This window comes from Phascolarctos cinereus, unplaced genomic scaffold, assembly GCF_003287225.1.
Source record: "Phascolarctos cinereus isolate Bilbo 61053 unplaced genomic scaffold, phaCin_HiC Scaffold_726;HRSCAF=1367, whole genome shotgun sequence".
Classification (NCBI taxonomy): Eukaryota; Metazoa; Chordata; class Mammalia; order Diprotodontia; family Phascolarctidae; genus Phascolarctos; species Phascolarctos cinereus.
The window spans coordinates 420,999,553-421,020,746 of record NW_027556098.1 but is presented as its reverse complement, the minus strand read 5'-3'; the positions used below and the strand labels follow the sequence as shown (position 1 = coordinate 421,020,746).

Here is a 21,194-nt window from a genome sequence, read left to right as displayed (position 1 = left end):
TAGAGAAGCCTGGAAAGATTTGTGTAATGCAGAGTGAAACCAGCACAGGAAAGAAAATGCTATACACCGTAATTACAATGATGTCAATGGAATTTTCCCCATGCAAAAAAAGAAAAAGAAAAGAAAAAGCAAGTAAATGAAAACAAAATTATGAAGCTCAAGCAAGAAGGGAAAGAAGAGATGGAAAGTGACAAATTTTGGAGAGGATGTGGAAAAATCAGGACACTGATTCGTTATTGGTCTAATGAACTGATTCAACTATTTTGGAGAGCAATCTGGAATTATGCCCAAAGTTACTAAACTGCCTATACCCATTGACCCAGAAATACTACTACTAGGTCTGTTTTCCCAAGATGATTAAAGGAAAAGGAAAAGAACCTATACATTACAAAATATTTACAGCAGCTCTTTTCATGGTGGTAAAGTACTGGAAATGGCTGGGATGCCCATCACTAGGAAAATGGCTGAACATGTTGCGGCATATGATTGTGATGGAAGACTACTGTGCTATAATAAATGATGAGCTTGATGACCTTAGAAAACATGGATAGACTTACTCAAAATGATGAAGAGCAAAATGAGCAGAACCAAGAGAACATTGTAAACAGTAACAGCAAGGTTGTTTAAAGAACAACTTTGAGTGAATAAGTCATTTTGCTATTATAAATACCCAAATTAACTACCAAGGGCATATGAAGGAAGATACTATTTACACCCAGAGAAAGAACTGATAAAGAGTAGTATGTATAGGATGATTTTATTTATATATATATATATATATACACATACTTATTTGCAGCTAATGATAGCCATCTCTAAGGTGAGGAAGAGGGAAGAAAAAGAGAAAAAAATAAATTTACAGAACTATTATATATTTAAAAGGAATAGCAAATTGCGCATAATAGATTTACAGTTTCATGTGGAATAATCTTTTATTATTATACTATGTTATAGAAATTCTTGGTTTATTCCATAAATTAAAAATTAAATATTTTATGGTAATTTTTTTCACTTGATAGTATTTTGTTTTTTCCAATTATATGTAAAGATAGTTTTCAGCATTCATTGTTGTAAGATTTTGAGCTCCAAATTTTTCTCCTTCCCTCCCTCCCCTCGCCCTTCCCCAAGATGGCAAGCAATCTGATATAGGTTATACATGTACAATTGTGTTAAAATATTTCCACCTTAGTCATGTTGTGAAAAAAGATCAGAACAAAAGGGAAAATCATGAGAAAGAAAAACACACAAAAAGCAGTTCTTTCCCTGGATGTGGATAGCATTTTCTATCACAGTTCTTGGAATTGTCTTAGAGCATTGTATTACTGAGAAGAGCTAAGCTCATCATAATTGATCACCATAATGGTTCTGCTCACTTCACTCAATATCAGTTGAGGTACGTTTTTGCAGGTCTTTCTGAAATCCACCTGCATATCATTTCTTAGAGCACAATAATATTCCATTATATTCATATGCATATATGAATATAATATTTTCTTTTCTTTTGTGAATTTTTCCCTTTTCTTACTGTGTATTTAAAGTTTTAGTATTTATGTCTAAAACAAAAAAATTAAAAAGGAAAGTTGAGAAATTAGGGCCATATTTCTGCCTTCCCCTGACCAGCAGATTCTCCATATCCCAGAGGATGTAGTCCCTATTCATGGCCACCACCCTCCACACTGCCAGGTCCTTCCTGGGGTCCTTTCAGCACAAACCTTCTGGACACCACATTCAAATGAATACATTCACCAATTGAAACACGTACAGGGTGCAGGAACTATGATCCTTCCATGCCCCCACCACCACATCCTGGAGAGATAATCAGCTGACCTAAGTGGGAAGAGAATTTCAAACATGCCTCTATAACCAGCCTAGCCCCAGGACTCCACCGAACGCTTTCTCTCCCCACCCCCAATCCAGCCTCCTCACAACTGACAAAGTAATTTTCTGGAGGAATATGACTTCCATATCATCCCCTTTCTCAGTACATAACAATGGCTCCCTGGCACATCTATGATAAAATACAGACTTTTCCCTGTGTAGCTTTTAAAGCCCTTCACAGCCTATCCCCAAGGTCCCTTCCTGCCTTGTTATTCATTTGTTTCCTTCCTATGCTCTGAGGTCCAACCACTGCTTCCCCCACCAGTCTCCACCTTTGTATGGATCCTCTGTCTGTAATGCCCTCCTCCTTTGACCTTTGCCTAACAGGATCCCTCCATTCATTCAAGACCCTGCTAATATGCATCATCTTCAACACAATGTCTTTCCCGATTCCCCAGCTGTCAATGCTTTCCCTCTCAAACTAATATGTATCCACCCACATGCATGTCTTTATTTTATATTAATCCTGTATATATTTACTGTGCACAAATGTCCACCTGTGCACATGTTGTCCCACCGAAGACAATGAAAGCTCCAGGAGAACTTTCTGTCTTTGTATCTCCTCCTCCATTCCATTACTTAGAGCCTGGTGACATTAGATGCTTAATAAATGTTTGATGATGGATTGTGCACCAGATGGGGCCAGTGACCATCTGGCCTGCCATCACACACGTGTTCTCACCCCACTTTTCCATTCACAAGGAATGAAAGTGAAGTCAATCTTACTTATTACTGCAGTGAAGGGCTAGCCATCCAATGCATCCACTCAGGAATCTGAGCCGTGGGCTGCCCTGGGCAAATGTGATCACCAGACTCTCTTCTATCACAGGTTATTCATTTCAACTTCAGTCCTCTTAATGTCTCATCCCACTCTCCCTTACCCTTACTTTGTGCCCTCTGGGAGTCTTGTTCTGTTGTTAATAAGCTTCCCTTGAAAGTTAAAGCTATGCCTTCCACCCCCAAATATTTTGCATAAATAATTTGTACTGACATACATACTTAAATATATGTTGTCCTTACCAATAGAGTGTAAGCTCCATGAGGGCAGTCCTGTTTCTCTTTTGGTTTTGCACTTCTAACATATGCAGCACAGGGCAGGTCACACAGTAGGAACTTAATAAATGGTCCTTGAATTTGAGCTGGGTCTTGTCTAGGCTGGAGGCTGCCTGTATCATAGGCTTCCTTATCAGGAAAGCACAGAGTGATGACATACAAGGAAGCACAGACTGTCAGCTGTGCTCACTCAGGGCTCCTGAGACCCTCTGGGTCAAGGGTCAACTCTATAAGTAGGTGCAATACCTGAGTACAGTGCAAATGCAGCTGTGAACACTATGGCAGGCTATTCCTGGGGTGAAAGGTGCTGTCGTTGGGGTAGCCTAGAGGCAATGTAGAAGCGGGGACATTTAAATACCTGGAGGATGGGTACCCCATACTGAATAACTATAATACCCGGAGCAAGCTTCATAATTTCAACAGATTTGTAGTCAGGAAGATCAGAATTCAAATCTGGCTTTGAGAACCTGGGCAAGTAACTTCACCTGTGTCTACTTCAATTTTCTCATCTGTAAAATGGGGATAATATAGACTCAACTTCATATGTTGTTGTGAGGATGAAATGAAATAGTATTGACAAATTATTTTGCAAAACTGAAAGTTCTATATTATTATTATATATTATACATAGTATCTATATATGATGATGATGATGATGATGACTGTTGTTCTTATTATTTATTCCAAAGAGTAGACGATAAGACTGACCCAGAAGTCACATCATGCATGGAACAATGCTCAAAAACCAACTGAGTCTAGGGTCTGAGGCCTAGTCTTCCGTGGCCATGGCATTAGGCCACTGTGCCCAATCTCGGTCCTTTCAAGGTGAGACTTTCATGGGGGACACAGTCATTTCCAGGCAAGTCTCAGTATTTGTGGCACTGGTCCCCTTTGGTGGTCTTCAATGCTAGTTACCCATCAGATTCCCTGGCCTGTGGCAGGCTACATTTACCTTAAGACTCTGATTCTCTCAGAGGTAAGCATTGAAGGACCATGGTCCCTCATTCATCAGTATAAGAGCGGAAACTGTGGGGCCTGAGTTAGGCAGTGTACAGCAGCAGGGCTGGCCACCACATCCTGGACCAGCCTCTACTCCACCTACCTTTTCCCCTGTTCACAGTTGAGGCTGGGCAGCCCAGGACAGAGCTGAAGACCCACCATGGACCTCACAGTCACTTTCTTCATCTCCACTGGTGAGTGTCCAGGGTCGGGCCTGGGGAGGGAGGGACTTTGTGACATGTTCCTTGGCTCCCAACTCTGAAGGAAAAAAAAAATCCATAAGGAGGAGATAGAACCATTTGGGGCAGAGCAGGAGCCTGGTGTCTGCTCAAAGGGCTCGTAGTATTCTGATGAAATCAGAAGTAAAGGTGCAGGGGCTTTGGTGAGAGCTGGGAATAAGGTCAGAATGGGCTGGAGGGAAGTTATCTATAACTTAAGCTTCTCTTACAGGGCTGTGTCTGCACTGGGCAGTGAAGGCACAGATGGGTGAGTCCTGGCCCCAAGATCCAAATGTTCTCTTTTCACTCGTTGTTTCAAATCAACCGAGAAATCCACTCCCAGGATATTTAGGGAGGGAACAGGTGATGTTGTGATGAATGGATGAGGTGACTCAGGAAGGGGCTAGAGGTGAAAGACACAACAGGGTCAGAGGAATTTCTGGAAATTGAATTTGTTTCCTTCTCAGACACCGTTCCCAGGCCCACTCTCTGCGCTGTCTCAAGTTCTGTGGTCCGCAAGGGAGCAGATGTGACCCTTAGGTGCCAGGGCCACCTGGGGAGTGACAGATTCCAGCTCTGGAAGGATGGAGAGCTCAGAGATGAGAGAAATGCATCCTGGAAGAAGGCAGAGTTCTTGCTCAGGAATGTGGATGAGTGGAGAGATGCAAGAAGCTACAGCTGCCGCTCTGGACAGGGGCCATGGTGGTCAGAGTTCAGTGAAGCCCTGGCCCTGGTGGTGACAGGTGAGGGGTGCTGGTCTACAACCATCCCTGGTGGGAAGGAGGCCAGTCCTGAGAGAGGAGCCCCAGACCTCTCTCTGGAGAGTCACGTGCAAGTGGGACAAACCCTCAGGTTTTACTACCTGCCTCCTGTTAACACCCCCATTTCCCCAGGTTCTGGGAACCCCTTATTCTCTATGGAACATTTTAGGGTAATAGTGTCAGGGCCAAGATTTGAGCCCATGTCTCCCACCCCCAAATCCAGAGATTTTTCCCTATGTGGTCAGTGTCCTCTGGTGACCCAGCCAGGAGAGCTGGACTGCTCCTCCCTCAGAGGATACACAGCAACCTTTGGGAAAAGGGGCACCCAGCTTTACCAGAGCAAACTTTATCCAGATAAACTTTTCCTGCCTCTTCTAAGGCCCAAACTGGCAATATCCATCCTGTCCAGTTGTGTGTCCCCCTGTTCCTTTTGCCCTCACTACTTTGCCATCATCCTGGACTGATGACAACATCACCTCTCCTCATGTCCCACCATTCTTCCTTTGCTCACACAGTTCTCCCACCTGTGATGCCTTTCCCAACCTCATTCATCATTTTCCTACACATTCTTAAAGCCTGGCTCAAATCCTGGCTGCTCTAGGATGCTGTCTCTGATTGCATTAAGTGGCAATATCCTGGCCCTTGGCCCTCCCAGCATGGTGCCTACACCTCTCTTGTGTGCCCACTCTAGCACTGGGGTGCTTCCCACCGCCCCAGGCTGCTGTCCATCTGGCCTCAGTTAGCAGGCAGCCTGCTGAAGGGGGAAGAAGCCTGAGATTGGGAGTCTGTGGCATGAAGTTCAAATACCTTCCCCTCCCAGGTCCTTACTGGGGGAATGTGGGCAAGTCCCTGACCTTCTGTGGACCTTGGGTTCTTTCTTCCATGACATGAAGCTCATGGGCTGGATAATCCAAAGATGTCATTTGAGCTCAAACCCCTGTGATTTCTGGGACTGTGAGCTCCTGAGGGCAGCAGGGGTGGAATCTTCCCTAAACCTTTGGGGCTTCCCCATAGCTGAGCAGAAGATGTCTGATAGGTGAGTTATCAGTGTGGGAAAGGGAACCAGAGAAAATCATTCAACACAGAACAGCTAACACAGAGCCCCCATGCTCCTTGGCCAGCCCTTGCCCACCTGGGGACACACAGAGCTCAGTTAGCTCTGCTCTGGCTTCACTGACGGATGGGTAGGGGTGGCAGGACAGAGACCTGGCACCAGGCAGCAGTGTGGGGAAGTGGGTAAGGGTGAGGGCTGGGAATCTGGGTTCTGTCTAACCCTCCTGTCATGAGGTTATTGGGAGGAAAAAGTTTAGCAAACCTTAAAGCTTAAGGGAAAGGTCTGGAAGTGCTAGTGATGTTACATTATGATCCTGCCTTGATCCAACAGGTCGAGGCTATAGAGGCAGAGCCAGGTCACTTGAAGGGTGTAAAAAGAGTGACAGATAAGAGACAGTGATTCCTCTTCTTTCTGTAGAGAAAGCTTTAACAGCTTATTTAGAAGTTCTCCTGGCCTCTCTTTCTCTTTCTCTGCTTCTCTCTCTTTCTGTATTCCTCCTCTACTTTTCTCTGTCTCCCCTCCCCTCTTTCTCTATCTCTCCTATGTTCGCTGTCTGCCTCTTATCTCTCTGTCTCCTTCTCTCTGTCTCTTCTTTCTGTCTGCTTCCCTCTCTTTTTATTTTTTAACATCTTTATTTAAAGTTCCAAGTTCCAAATTCTATCCTTCCTTTCTGCCCTTTCTCTTCTCTCCCCTCCCTGAGATGGAAAGCAATCAGATATATAGGTTATACATGTGCAATTATGTAAAACACTTCCTTATCAACCTTCTTGTACAAGACGACTCAAATAAAAGAAAAAAATAAAAGGAAGGGAAAAAATAGCCTGCTTCGGTCTGTATTCAGATAGCATCAGTTCTTTCTCTGGAGGATGAAAGTATGCTTCATCATGAGACCTTTGGGATTGTCTTAAATCACGGTATTGCTGAGAACGGTTAAGTCATTCACAGTTCTTCACTGAACAGTATTGCTGTTACTGTGTACAATGTTCTCCTGGTTCTTTTTACTTTGCTATACATCCAGTCATGTAAGTCTTTCCCGGTTTTTCTGAAATCATCCTGCTTTCATTTCTCATAGCATGGTAGTATCCCACTACAATCATATGACAACTTGTTTAGCCATTGCCCAACTGCTGGGCATCACTTTGATGTCCAATTCTTAGCCATCACAAAAAAATACTGCTATAAACATTTTTATACAAATAAGTCCTTTTCTCATTTTTTGGGTGTCTTTGGGATATAGACTTAACAGCAGTATTGTTGAATCAAAAGATATGTACAGTTTGGTTGCCCTTCAAGAATCATTCCAAATTGTTCTCCAGAGTGGTTGAATGAGTTCACACCCTATTTTCCCACATCCCCTCCGACATCCAACATTTTCCTTTTTTGTAATATTAGTCACTCTGATAGGTGTGAGGTGGTAACTCAGAGTTATTTTAATTTGCATTTCTCTGATCAATAGTAATTGGGAGTATTTTTTCATATGACTGCAGATAGCTTTGATTTCTTTGTCTGAAAACTGCCTGTTCACATCCTTTAACCATTTGTCAATTGGGGAATGATTAGCATTTTTACAAATTTGACTCAGTTCTATGAGGCCTTTATCAGAAACACTGGCTGTAAAAATTTCCCCCAGTGTTCTGTTTTCCTTATAATATTGTATGCATTGGTTTTGTTTATACAAAAAAAACCTTTTTAATATTATATAGTCAAAATGATCTATTTTATATTTTGTAAGACTCTCTATATCTTCTTTGGGCCTAAATTCTTCCCTTATTCATAAATATGACAGGTAAACTATTCAATGCTCTCCTAATTTGTTTATGGTATCACCCTTTATGTGTAAATCATGTACCCATTTCGATCTTGCCTTGGTATATGGTGTGAGATGTTAACCTAATTTTTGCCATGCTGTTTTCTAGCTTTCCCAGCAGTTTCTGCCAACTAATGAGTTTTTATTCCAAAAGCTTGGATCTTTGGGTTTGTCATATACTAGATTACTACGGTCATTTACCATATTTTTTACCTAATCTATTCCACTGATCCATCACTCTTTCTTAGCCAGTACTAAATTGTTTTGATAATTACTGCTTTATAATACAGTTTGAGATCTGATATGGCTAGGCCTCCTTTTCCACCTATTTTTTTCATTGATTCCCTTGATATCCTTAAGTTTTGTTCTTCCAGATGAATTTTGTTATTTTTTCTATCTATATAAAACAATTTTTTGATAGTTTTAATGCTATGTCACTGAATAGATAGAGTAATTTATGTAGAATTGTCCTTTTTATTATATTGGCTCAACATATCCATAAGCAATTAATGTTTTCCCCAATTGTTTGGATCTGACTTTATTTGTGTGAAAAGTGTTCCATAGTTGTGTTCATGTAAGTCCTGGGTTTGTCTTGGCAGGTAGACTCCCAATTATTTTATATTGTCTACAGTTATTTTAAATGGAATTTCTCTTCCTATCTCTTGCTGCTGGACTTTGTTGGTAATATATAGAAATGCCTAGGTGGGTTTATTTTGTGTCCTGCAACTTTGCTAAAGTTGTGAATAATTTCAAGTAGATATTTAGTCGATTCTCTAGGAGTGTCTGAGCATGCCATCATATCATCTGCAAAGAGTGGCATTGTTTCCTTGTTGCCTCTTCTAATTCTTTTAATTTGTTTTTCACCTCTTATTGCTATAGCTAACATTTCTAGCACAATATTAAATAATAGAGGTGATAAGGGGCATCCTTGCTTCACCCCTGTAGTGGAAAAGTTTCTAATGTATCCCCATTACAGATATTTCTTGCTGATGGTTTTAGATAAATATTACTTATTTTAAAGTAGGCTTCTTTGATTCCTATACTCTCCAGGGTTTTTAGAAGAATGGTGCTGCATTTTGTCAAAGGCTTTTTCTGCCTCTATTGAGATAATCATATGATTTCTGTCCATTTTGTAACTGATACTGTCAATTTTGCTGATAGCGTTCCTAATATTGATCCCACCTCATTATAGTGTATGATTTTTGTGATATATTGCTTTAATCTCTTTTCTATTATTTTATTTTATTTTATTTTTTGCATCAATATTCATGAGGGAAATTGGTGTATAATTTCCTTTCTCTGTTTTGCCTCTTTTTGGTTTGGGTATCAGCACCATATTTGTGTCATAAAAGGAATTTGGTAAGACTCCTTCACCTATTTTTCCAAATAATTTATTATTATTGGGATTAACTGTTCTTTAAATGTTTGATAGAATTCACTTGTGAATCCATCTGGTCCTGGGAATTTTTTCTTAGGAGTGTCATTGATGGCTTGTTCAATACCTTTTTCCAAGTTTGGGTTGAGTATTGTATTTCTTATTCTGTTAATCTGCATAATTTATATTTTTGTAGATATTCATTCATTTCATTTAGATCATCAAATTTATGCTATATAATTGGGAAAATAGCTCCTAACAATTGCCTTAGTCTCCTCTTCATTGGCAGTGAATTCATCCCTTTCATTTTGGATACTAGTGATTTGTTTTTCTTCTTCCCTTTTTAAAAATCAAATTAACCAATGGTATGGTAATATATATTTTATTGTTTTTTTTTTCATAACACCAGCTTCTAGTTTTATTTTTTAGTTTAATGGTTTGCTTGCTTCTAATGTTATTAGTTTCTCCCTTGATTTTCAGGACTTACAATGTGATGTTTAATTGGAGATTTTTAATTTGTTCTTTTTGTAGTTTTTTTAGTTGCATACCCAATTCATTGATGTGCTTTTTCTCTGTTTCACTGATGTAAGCAATTAGAGAGAGAAATTTTCACCTATGTATGGCTTTAGCTGCATCCCACAAATACTGGTATGTTGTCTCATTGTTGTCATTCTCATTAATGAAATTATTTATTGTTTGTTTCTATAATTTATTATTGACCCACTTGCTTCTTAGGGTTGGAATGTTTAACTTCCAATTAATTTTTAATGTCTCCATTGTTCATTATTGAATATAATTTTTATTGCATTATGATTTTTAAAAAAGGATACATTTACTGTTTCTGCTTTTCTGCATTTGATTGTGAGGTTTTTATGTCCTAATACCTAGTCAGTTTTGTGTAGATGTCATGTACTGTTGAGAAGAAAAATAAATTTGTATTCTTTTCTATTCCCATTCAAGTTTCCCCAGAGATTTATAATATCTAACTTTTCTGGAATTTTATTCACCTCCTTAACTTCTTTCTCATTTATTTTTTAGTTAGATTTATGTAGTTTTGAGTGGGGACAATTGAGGTCTCCTACTAGTAGGGTTTTATTATCTATTTCCTCCTGTAATTCATTCGACTTCTTCAAAAAATTTAGATGCTGTACCATTTGGTGCATGTATGTTTAGTATTGATTTGACTTTATTGTCTATGGTGTCTTTCAGCAAAGTATCATTTCCTTGTTTATGTCTTATAATTAGATTTATTTTTGCTTTTGTTTTGTCTGAGTTCATGATTTCTACCCCTACTTTCTTTGCTTCAGCTGAAGCATAGCAGATTCTTCTCCAGCCCTTTACCTTTACTGTGTGTTTATCTTTTTGCTTTAAATGTGTTTCTTGTAAATAAGATATTGTAACATTATGGTTTTTAATCCATTCTGCTATACCCTTCCATTTTATGAGTGAGTTCATCCCATTCACATTTGTAGTTATTATACATAACTGTATTTCCCTTCATGCTATTTTTCACTTCTTTATCCACCATTCTTTTATATCCCACCCTTTCCTCCTCACATGTGTTTTACTTCTGATCACTTCCTTCCCCAATATACCCTCCCTTTTATCAATCCTCTCTCCCTTTTCTATTATGCCCATCCCTTTTACTTCATTGTAAGGTTAGATAGATTTCTACATCCAACTAAGTGTGTATGTTATTCCTTCTTTGAGCCAATTTTGATGAGATTAAGGTTGAAGTTGTGTCCACTACTCCTAGCCCCTAATTTCTCCTCCTTTATAATAATTCTTTCATGCAACTTTTATGTGGAATAATTTACCTCATTAAATCTCTCCCCTCCACCTTCTTCTTCCAGTGCAATTTTCTTCATCAACCTTTAATTATGTTTTTATTTTTTTGTATCATCCCATCAAAGTCACCTTATATCCACACCCTCTGTCTACATATACACCTCCTAATTGCTCTTATAGTAATAAAGTTAAGAGTTACAAATATTATCTTGCCATATAGAAATATAAATATTTTAGCTTTATTGTATTTGTTTTGTTTTCTCTTTCTTGTTTCTTTTTTTTTTTTACTTTTTTGTGTGTGTGTGTGTTTCGCTTGAGTCTTGTATTGGGAGGTCACATTTTTTTTAATTTTTTTATTTTTTGCATATGCTTTTGAGTTGAAAATTTTTCTCCCTTTTCCTCCCCCCCACCCTCCACAATATGGCACACAATCTGATATAGGCTTTACATTTACATACCCATTAAACATATTTTCACATTAGTGAAGTTGTAAGTAAAAATTAAAACCAATATGAGGAACAATCGGAAAGATGAAACAAAACTCACAGAAGGTAAAAATAAGTGATAGTGATTCGACATCCATGGTTCTTTCTTTGAATATGAACAGCATTATCCATCCCGAGGCCTCTGGAAATGTCTTAGATCCTCATAATGCTGAGAAACATTCAGTTTAACAATCTTAGTCATTGCATAACGTGGCTGTTATTGTGTACAAAGTCCTCTTGGTTCTGCTCACTTCACTCAGCATCAGACCATATAAGTCTTTCTAGGTTTTTCTGAAGTCAGCCTGTTCATCATTTCTTACAGCACAATAGTATTCCATTACATTCATATACCACTACTTGCTCAGCCATTCCCCAATTGATGGGCATCCTATCAATTTCTAATTCTTTGCCACCACAAAAAGAGCTGCTATGAATATTTTTGTACATGTGGGTCCTTTTCCCATTTGTTTGATCTCTTTGGGATATAGCCCTAGAAGTGCTATTGCTGGATCAAAGGGTATGCACATTTTTGTAGCCCTTTGGGCATAGTTCCAAATTGTTCTCCAAAATGGTTGGATCATTTTGCAACTCCACCAGCAATGTATTAGTGTTCCAATTTTCCCACATCCTCTCCAACATTTATTATTTTCCTGTTTTGTCGTGTTGGCCAATCTGATAGGTGTGATGTGGTACCTCAGAGCTGTTTTGATTTGCATTTCTCTAATCAATAATGATTTAGAGCATTTTTTCATATGACTATAGATGGCTTTAATTTCTTCATCTGAGAACTGTCTGTTCATATCCTTTGACCTTTTATCAATTGAGGAATGGCTGGTGTTCTTATAAATTTGTCTTAATTCTCTATATATTTTAGAAATGTGGCCTTTATCAGAGAGACTGGTTGTAAAAATTCTTTCCCAATTTTCTACCTTCCTTCTAATCTTAGTTGCATTGGCTTTGTTTGTGCAAAAACTTTTCAATTTAATGTAATCAAAGTTATCCATTTTGCTTTTCATAATGCTCTCTATCTCCTGTTTGGTCATGAATTCTTCTATTCTCCATAGATCTGATAGGTAAACTATTCCTTGTTCTCCCAGTTTACTTATGGTATCAGCCTTTATATCTAAGTCCTGAACACATTTTGACTTTATTTTGGTATATGGTGTGAGATTTGGGTCTATGCCTAGTTTCTGCCATACTCTTTTCCAGTTTTCCCAGCAGTTTTTTTCAAAGAGTAGGTTCTTATCCCAGAAGCTGGGGTCTTTGGGTTTATCAAATAATAGATTACTATAGTCATTGACTACTGTGTCTTGCATATTTAACCTATTCCACTGATCCACCTCCCTATTTCTTAGCCAGTACCAAACAGTTTTGATGATTGCTGCTTTATAATACAATTTAAGATCTGGAATTGCTAGGCCACCTTCCCCTGCATTTCTTTTCATTAGTTTCTTTGATATTCTGGACCTTTTGTTTTTTCAAATGAATATTGTTATTATTTTTTCTAACTCTATAAAATAATTTTTTGGTAGTTTGATTGGCATGGCACTGAATAAATAAATTGGCTTAGGTAGGATTGTCATTTTTATTATATTAGCTCGGCCTACCCATGAGCAACTGCTGTTTTTCCAATTATTTAGATCTGATTTTATTTGTGTGAAAAGTGTTTTGTAATTGTGTTCATAGAGTTCCTGGGTTTGTTTCAGGAGGTAGACTCCTAAATATTTTATAATGTCTACAGTAAGTTTAAATGGGATTTCTCTTTCTATCTCTTGCTGTTGGGCTTTGGGAGGTCACATTTTTATTCAGCTCTGGTCTTTTAATTAGAAATGCTTAAAAGCACTCTATTTCATTAAATATCCAAGTTTTTCCCCTGAAAGATTGTATTCAATTTTTCTGGGTAGGTGATTCATGGTTGTAATCCTAACTCCTTTGCCTTCTGGCATATTATATTCCAAACCCTCCAGTTCTTTAATGTGGAAGCTGCCAAATACTGTGTAATTCTGGCTGTAGCTATATGATATTTGAAGTTTCTTTTGAGCTACTTGCAATATTTCTTATTGATTTGTGAGCTCTGGGATTTGGCTATGGTGTTCCTGGGAGTTTATATTTTGGGATCTCTTTTAGGTGGTGATTGGCAGGTTATTTCAATTTCTGTTTTGTCCCCTGGCTTTAACATATCAGGGAAGTTTTTTTGTTTGTTTGTTTGTTTTATAATTTCTTGAAAGACATTTTCCAGTCATTTTGCATCATGGCTTTCAGGTACTCCAATTATTCTTATATTATCTCTCCTGGATCGATTTTGTAGATCAATTGTTTTTTCCAATGAGAAATTTCACATTTTTTTCTATTTTTTTAACTTTTTAAATTTTGTTTTGTCATATTTTGATGTCTCATAGAGTCATTAGTTTCCACTTATTCCATTCTAATTTTTAAGGAATCATTTTCTTCAGTGAGCTTTTGTACTCCTTTTTCTACTTGGCCAATTCTATTTTGGGGGGAGTTATTTTCTTCAGGAATTTTTTATATATCTTTTCCCATGCTATTGACTCTCTTGCATTATTCTCATTTTTTTCTCCATTTTTTCTCCTAGTTCTTTAATTTGCTTTTTTAAATCCTTTTTAAGCTCTTACAGGAATTATTTTTGGGCCTGAAGTCAAATTACATTTTTCAGAAACTTCATATGTAGCCATTTTGATGTTATTGTCTTTTAAATTTATGCGTCATTACTCCCTATCACCATAGTTATTTTCTATAATGAACTCCTTTCTGTATTTTGGGGGTTTTTCCTCATTTTTTTATCTTTTTTGTGACTTGGCGTCTTTGTGTGAGAATTGGGCCCTGGCCCTTTACTTTCCCAAGCTTTCTGTACTGGGGCTTTCACTGAGTTTCAGGGCTTTCTGCTTCTTTTCTCTGAAAGGCTTCCCTTCTGACTTGTACTGGGGGAATGGGGCCTCCTTGTTGGCCTCTCTTAGGTGTGGAGTTTAGCTACTGGCCTGGTCCAGGTGTGGGGCCTTGCTGCTGGGTTGTTATGGAAACAAGACCTCTCTACTTGCAGGCCCTGGAGGAGAAATTTTGTTTTTGATCTGCCTGAGGGGTTGCTATGGAAACAGGGTCTCAGAGGTAGGGTCTCACTGTTGATCAGCCCCAGGGCAGAGCTTCACCACTGGTCAGCAATGGGGGTCAAGCGTTTTGCTCTTGGCTTGTGCTGGGGGTGGGATCGCTGGGATGGGACCTTGTGGAACTACACAGACTGCTCACTTGTCTAGGGGTCTCCTGGTGTTCAGGAGAGCAGGGGCTTACTGGTGGATTGCCACAGGTTTAAAGCCTTGCTGTAAGCCCCATGTTGTGAGGCTGGCTGCTGCTGCTGCTCTTGGACCTTGTTCCCCTCCCAGCCCAGAGAAACAGACCTTTCCTGACAGGTTGGTCACCTCCTTCCCTGCTGCTAAACCAGTTCTGACATGGTTTTCTAGTTGTTTAAAGGAATTTTGGAGGTCTTATAAGCATTCCTTCCTTACTCTATTCTCTTACCAGCAGAAGTTTCTGACCTCCCCTTCCTATCTCCTTTCTCCTCCCATCGTCTTTCTGAGGGTGACCCAGGGGGCCCAGTTAATCAGCCATGAACAGGCCTACTGAACTGGACAAAGGGACCTAGCCAGAGCCCCTCAGCCCACCCTCCCCTGTCCCAGGTCTATTTCATGGAATGATTTCAGGGGAGCAGGGTGACAGATCAGGTCTCTAACTTTCTTCCTTCCTCCTTACACAGGAGCCCTCCCCAAACCCTCCATTTCAGCCTCACATAGCTCTGTAATACTCCCAGGGACAACAGTGACCATCAGATGCCAAATATCACCACAGGCTCCCTCTCAGGACTACAGTTTTGCTCTACTGGACGCAATGAGCCTGGAGCCCTTCCAGCGACAGAGCCCTCCAGGGACCCAAGCTAATTTCTCATTTCTGTCTGTGAGGCCTGAGGATGCAGGGAGCTACAGCTGTATTTACCACAGGAAGACAGCCCCCCACAGGGGGTCACATCTCAGTGAGACTCTGGAGCTGATTGTGCCTGGTGACTGGAGATGGGATTCCCCCAAAGCCCCAATTCTATCCCCCAGATAGGGGCCCACAGAGTTATAAGGACAACATAAAATCCTGGGAATTCTGAAGAATTGGTTTAGGGGGAGGCTGGAGGAGACCCTTGGGTCCTCTCCCATTCTACATGGACTCAGCTTGGGGCCCCAAGATAGTGGCAGTGTTCTAGCTCAAAATAGGCCCCAGACAAGAAAGTGAGAACAGAGGCAAGGCTCCAATTTCCCCTGTCACTAGGAGTTTAGGGGAGGGGTCCTAGAAATGACATCTGACCCTGACCACTGCCACAACTTTCTCCCCAGGACTACTCCCCAAGCCCACCCTCTGGGCCAAACCTAGCCTCGTGGTGGCCCCAGGGGCCAACGTCACTCTCCAGTGCTCAAGGCCCAAGCTGTCTTCCCTTAAAGATGTGACTTTCACTCTGTGGAAGGCTGGGACCCAGATGCCTTTACAGCAGCAGACCTCAGTAGATCTCTGGACTAGCTTCCTGCTCCCATCTGTGAGACCTGAGGATACTGGGTGCTATAGCTGTACCTACAGAGAAAGGACAATGCTTACTAGAAGATCAAAGAACAGTGATGCCCTGGAGCTGGTGGTGCCAGGTGAGGGGTGTGTGTGGGCCCCAGAATAACTCTGATTTTGACCTCTTGGCTCTCTGTCCGCAGTGGGGCCTCACAAAGACAAGGCCTGGCATCTATATAGCCAGCTCTGCCCTAGGGCCTGGCAGGGCTCTGGGGTCTTGGAAGACATAAGGCATTTCTATTCTGATCTAGAATCCGGGGAAGAAAGGTGATGGTGAGGACTGAGTTGGGGGTTAGGAGAAAAGTTACAGAGACCCAGAGCTGAAAGAGGCCTTAGAGATTCTCGAGGCCAAACCCTTCCATTACTAATCAGCAAAGTGAAACACAGAAAGAAAGGACTTGTTCAATGTCACATGACAAATGAAAGATCAAGCCTGGAAATGAGTCTGAGCCTTCTCACTCTGGGACCATGATCTGAGCCCTGGTTTTAGCTGAGCCCTGGTTCTGTCTGTCATAGCCCTGCTGAAAAGTAAGGGGTCATGACCTTCTCTCCCATAAGTCATCAGGTACGCAAGACAATAGATTAGATGAGCTCCCTCAAATATGAAAGACTCCTCAGAATTCCTGGTTATCAACAGCTAGAAATGCATGAGTGATTTTCTGGCCAAAACTCTTATTTGCAGATGTGATTATTGAGGTCCATAGGCAGGTTACATGGCTCAGTGGATAGAATGCTGAACTTAGAGTTAGGTAGACTGATCTTCATGAGTTCAGTTCTGGTATCAGCCAGTTATTATCCCTGTGACCCTGAGAAAGTCACTTAAACTAGTTTACCTCACTTTCCTCATGTGTAAAATGAGCTAGAGAAGGGCAGGGCAAACCACTCCAGTATCTTTGCCAAGAAAACTCCAAATGGAGTCATCAAGAGTTGGACATGGCTGAAAAACAACTGAACAATAAAACCAACACTCAGACAGGAAGTGAATGGCCCATGATCACAAAGGGACTCAGAGTCTGAGTAGGGATTTGACCCAAGTGTCCTGACCCCAGCACTATGTTCTTCCTCTTATGGGGTTTCTCCCCCAAGCCTTCCCCTCTAAGCCATCCCAGGCCTCATGGTGGAGGTCAGGATGCATGTGACTCTCCAATGCTGACAGCCCCCTCAGACATTCCTCAATGGTGTGACATTCATTTTGCTGAAGGTGGGGATCCCTCAGGCCCTGCAGAGCCAGAGCCCAGCTGAAGCCTCAGCTGACTTTCCCCAAATCTCTGTGAGGGTCCAGGATGCTGGCAACTACAGCTGTGTCTACCATAGGAGGATGGCAGCATACCAGGTGTTTGAGCACAGTGAGGTCCTAGAGATTTGGGTGACAGGTGAAGGTGTGTCCAGATACCCAAGGCATAGGTAGAGGTTTGGGACTCTACCTGAGAGGCAGGCCAGGAATCCAGAAAAGTAATTTTGGTTTTGGCTCTTTTAATATCATGAGGTAGAGGTTGGGACAAGTTCTGGGCATCCCTAAGGAAGAGGAGGGCAAAGGGGGAAAGATGGACCAGCTCAGGTACTGCTCCAAGCTCAAAATCCAAAGACAGAAGGAAGAAATGCATCCCTGTTTCTAGGTGGGCCCAGAGAACATCTCAGGTTTAGCATCCATGCCTCTCCAGGGAAGGAGAAGTTGGGCAAGGAATCATCAAAGAACCAAAGGAAGGAGAGCTGATGGTCAAGGAGTTTTTCAGGGACCTCTCAGCCCTTATTTCTATCCACCCCCATTATAACTGTGAAGGGCGGTTGAGGATCTCTGGCCTCTCTTTGTGTTTCCAGATGCACTTCCCAAGCCTTCCATCTCAGCCTTGCCTGGCCCAGAGGTGGCCTCAGGAGCCAATGTGACACTCCTCTGCTGGGGACCCTCATGGACCACTAGGATTGTCCTGTACAAGGAGGGCCATGAGAACATCTTACAGAGCATGGCTATCGATCAAGATGGAGCCCAGTTCTTCCTGACTCGTGTGACTTCCAAGGACTCTGGAAACTATAGCTGTGGCTACCAGCTTCTCATCAATGGAAGTCTCAGGACACAACACAGTGACCCACTGCAGCTGAATGTGACAGGTGAGAGGCAGAAATCCACAGGCCCGGCTAGAGGGTACCAATGACCACTCCCTCGTTCAGCTTCTACAAGGAAATGAAGTCAAGGCCATGACTCTGGTCAAGACACACGCGATAAGCTACGACAGTAGCCTTGACATTTTCCTCAGTTCCAGGATCATAGAGACCAAGAGTGTTGAGCTGGGACATGGGGCTTCCTGCAACACTTCCCTGTGACCCACACATCTCTACCCTGGTTTCTGGGATTTCTGAACCTCTTTCCAAGGGATAAGCCCACTCTGAGCAGCATTTGTGCCAAACTCTGGAATGCTAGTCATGATGGGTGGCTCTGAAGGGAGGTGAGGAGAAAAAAGTAGGCAATTTCAGGGGCAAGGTGAGGGTCCATTAAAGATAGTGACTTATGAAGATTTTTCTCTCTCCATCACCCCAGGTTCAGAGCCCAGTAATACCCTCATTATCACCCTCAGCTGTGTTTCTTTCCTCCTCTGCCTTCTCTTGCTGGCAATGCTCTGCCAAGGATCCATTCCTATGGGTGAGAAAGAGTTGTACACCTTAGTGTCTTTAGCAATAGAAATGGATAAGGACTGGGACCTCTATTTCCTCCTTTGAGACCTTCCCTGACTGGCTTCTTTCCTTACCATGTCTCTCTCACCAGGGTCTTTACAAGGAGAAAGCCTTAGGAGGTAAGGAAACTCATCTCCTTTTCCCATAATCCCCTGTCACTTCCTTGCCATGCAACCCTAGACCCTCTGCACTGCACAGAGTCCATGGTGAGTAGAGGCTGATCACAGAGCCTCCCAGGGTGGATTCTCTCCTACTGTCCTGTTTTCTCCCTCTCTCCTTGTCACAGGGGTCTTTGTTGTCCTTGTCTTTCTTGGAGTACCTGCCTGCCACATCATCCTGAGGTCCCCATAGAGGAGACCCTGTGTAGGTGATCTGGGCAGCAAGGGAGTGTGATAATGGGTCAGGAGGATGGAATTGTGGAGGGAAGTCCTATTCCTTGGAAGCTGTGAGAATAATGGATCTTTCCATCTGTCTCAGATACAGAAGTGGCCAAGAAGAGAACAAGAGAACCATTGGTGAGTCAGCTCATTCTGTCCTCCACCTGGAGGACCCAGTTTCATCCTTAATCCCAACCTTTCCCAACAGGCTCTAGGCCCACAGTTGCACCACTTCTGAGTCACTTACTAATTTCTTCTTCTAGTCATCCAATGTGAAGCTACTGGACTGAGGACCCCTTAACTTGACGGGATAATTCATTAAATATTTCAATCATTGTACTTTAATATCATTTATTGCCTTTGAAATTGTATGGAGTTTGTTTCATGTAATTAATGGAATAAGAATGAGAAGCCATCTACAGCTTTCACCAGATGAGCTGTCAAAGCATTTACAACATGCCAACACATTAAGAACTCCTGCTCCAGTCACTCACTGTTCCTTTAACCTTGTATTTCTCCTTCAGGTCCCCATGGCTGAAGACCCCCAGGGAATTACCTATGCTCAGCTGAACAGAAGAACCTTGAATGAGAGGAAAACTGATCACACAAAGACACCACCAGAGCCCACCATCTTTTCCTCTCTGACCAGGGACTGAGGATTTGGGCACCTTGCACAGAAAAAATTCTCTCCCATCCTCTCCTCTCCCATCTCTTCTCCTCTCTCTCATCCCTATTTCATCTGTTTTTCTAGTACATCCTCCCCAGGTTTCCACCATCCCATCATGATATGCCATGATGCCTATTTGGGTTTCCATTTCTAGATTTGTGCAAAGCAAGTGCATCCATCTATGATAATGAGAAACATACAAGATATATACAAAGTAAAAAGGGGACAATCATCTCAAAGGGCAAGTCACTAGCAGCAGTGGGGACCAGACAAGGCCTTCTGAATTAGTCTGCATTGGAGCTAAGTTTTAAAGGAATCCAGGCAAACTAAAAGGCAGATTACAGGAAAGATAACGTGCCAGGCATAAGGGGACAGCCACCGCAAAGGCATGGAGTTAGGAGACTATTGTGTACAAGGACAAAAAGTATTAGCCATTGTAGCTGGTTCATAGAATGAGTAGAGGGAAATGAAGTGTAAAGAGATTGGATAAGGAGGAAACCACTGAGGCTCACTGCCTTACTGCTATCCTCTCTTCTTCCCTCAGATTAATCCCCTCTATCCAGTCTGGTGCCAAGCCTGTGTTTTCCATCTCCATAACATCTCTTGTATATGTCCCTTTCTCTCCAATCACATAGCTCCTACCCTGGGGCTCACTTCACATGTGCGCTATTACGATTGTGTGCTGGTGGGTCTGCCTGCCACCAGTCTCTCCCTCTGCACTCCACTGTCCATTCAGTCAGCAACTTGATGTTTTTAAAGTGCAGGTCTGACTATGTCAGCCCCCTAGTCAACAAATTGCATTTGTTTCCTACAGACTCTAGGACTAAATATGAAATCTACTGTCATTCCAAACCCTTCATGACCTCCCCCCATGACCTTTTAACATTTTTTACACCTTATGTCCTCTCACACTCTCTTGGTGCAGGTGCCCTTTGGATCTTTTACTGGAATTCATGTGGTTCAGTCTACCCTCCAACCATTAGTTCAGATATTAGTACTTGAGAGGACAATTAATATCACTTTTATCTACTTGCATGTGACAAAAATCTACATGAGGACTCCCAAACCAATCCATATCAGCTGTTTTTATTCCTTAATTATATTATATGTTGTTTTTTCCTAGATAATTTTCAAGAATGAGAGCAGGAATTGTTGTATTTTATGTCTTTGTATCTTACAGACTAGCCCAGTAACTGGTAAGGACTTGACATTTAATAAATGTATGATTGATACTTGGTGTGAGTCTTCATTTTGAATTTGGGAGGCCAATGAGATATTTAGTTTGAGATGTCCAAGAGGCTTACTATTCACTGGCTACTTAGAGAGGGAAGTCATCTATAGAGAGATGATGACTACCCATGGGAGCTGATGAGATCATCAAGGGGGAAAATGTCAAGAGACAAGAGTAGAGATGGTCTAGGCTCACTCCTGGCTCACCCCAAACTAGGAGTCTCTTG

General features: G+C 41.5%; 1 protein-coding gene across 5 annotated transcripts; it reads left to right on the top strand.

Moving 5' to 3' along the window:
• Positions 1-3,978: 3,978 nt before the first annotated feature.
• LOC110220200 (immunoglobulin superfamily member 1-like) lies at positions 3,979-20,969 on the top strand. 5 transcript variants are annotated; one of them, XM_078146014.1, is made up of 11 exons: positions 3,979-4,124; positions 4,381-4,416; positions 4,616-4,891; positions 15,185-15,457; positions 15,807-16,106; positions 17,845-18,132; positions 18,560-18,661; positions 18,785-18,812; positions 18,980-19,056; positions 19,171-19,208; positions 19,595-20,969. In XM_078146014.1, the coding sequence occupies exons 1-11, from the start codon at positions 4,091-4,093 to the stop codon at positions 19,724-19,726; spliced, it is 1,584 nt and encodes a 527-aa protein (XP_078002140.1). In that variant the 5' UTR covers positions 3,979-4,090; the 3' UTR covers positions 19,727-20,969. The 5 variants fall into 5 exon arrangements, with proteins under 5 accessions (XP_078002140.1, XP_020859804.1, XP_020859806.1 ...); XM_021004145.2 differs by having other exon boundaries at positions 15,185-15,484; XM_021004147.2 differs by having other exon boundaries at positions 15,185-15,484; positions 18,980-19,060; positions 19,595-19,703.
• The last annotated feature ends 225 nt before the right edge of the window (positions 20,970-21,194 follow it).

Excerpts from the sequence above, each read along its gene's own strand:
- LOC110220200 (XM_021004145.2), top strand. The coding sequence starts at position 4,091 with ATGGACCTCACAGTCACTTTCTTCATCTCCACTG. Across the intron at positions 4,417-4,615 it reads GGCAGTGAAGGCACAGATGG|ACACCGTTCCCAGGCCCACT; the intron begins GTGAGTCCTGGC and ends TTTCCTTCTCAG. Across the intron at positions 15,485-15,806 it reads TCTGGAGCTGATTGTGCCTG|GACTACTCCCCAAGCCCACC; the intron begins GTGACTGGAGAT and ends CTTTCTCCCCAG.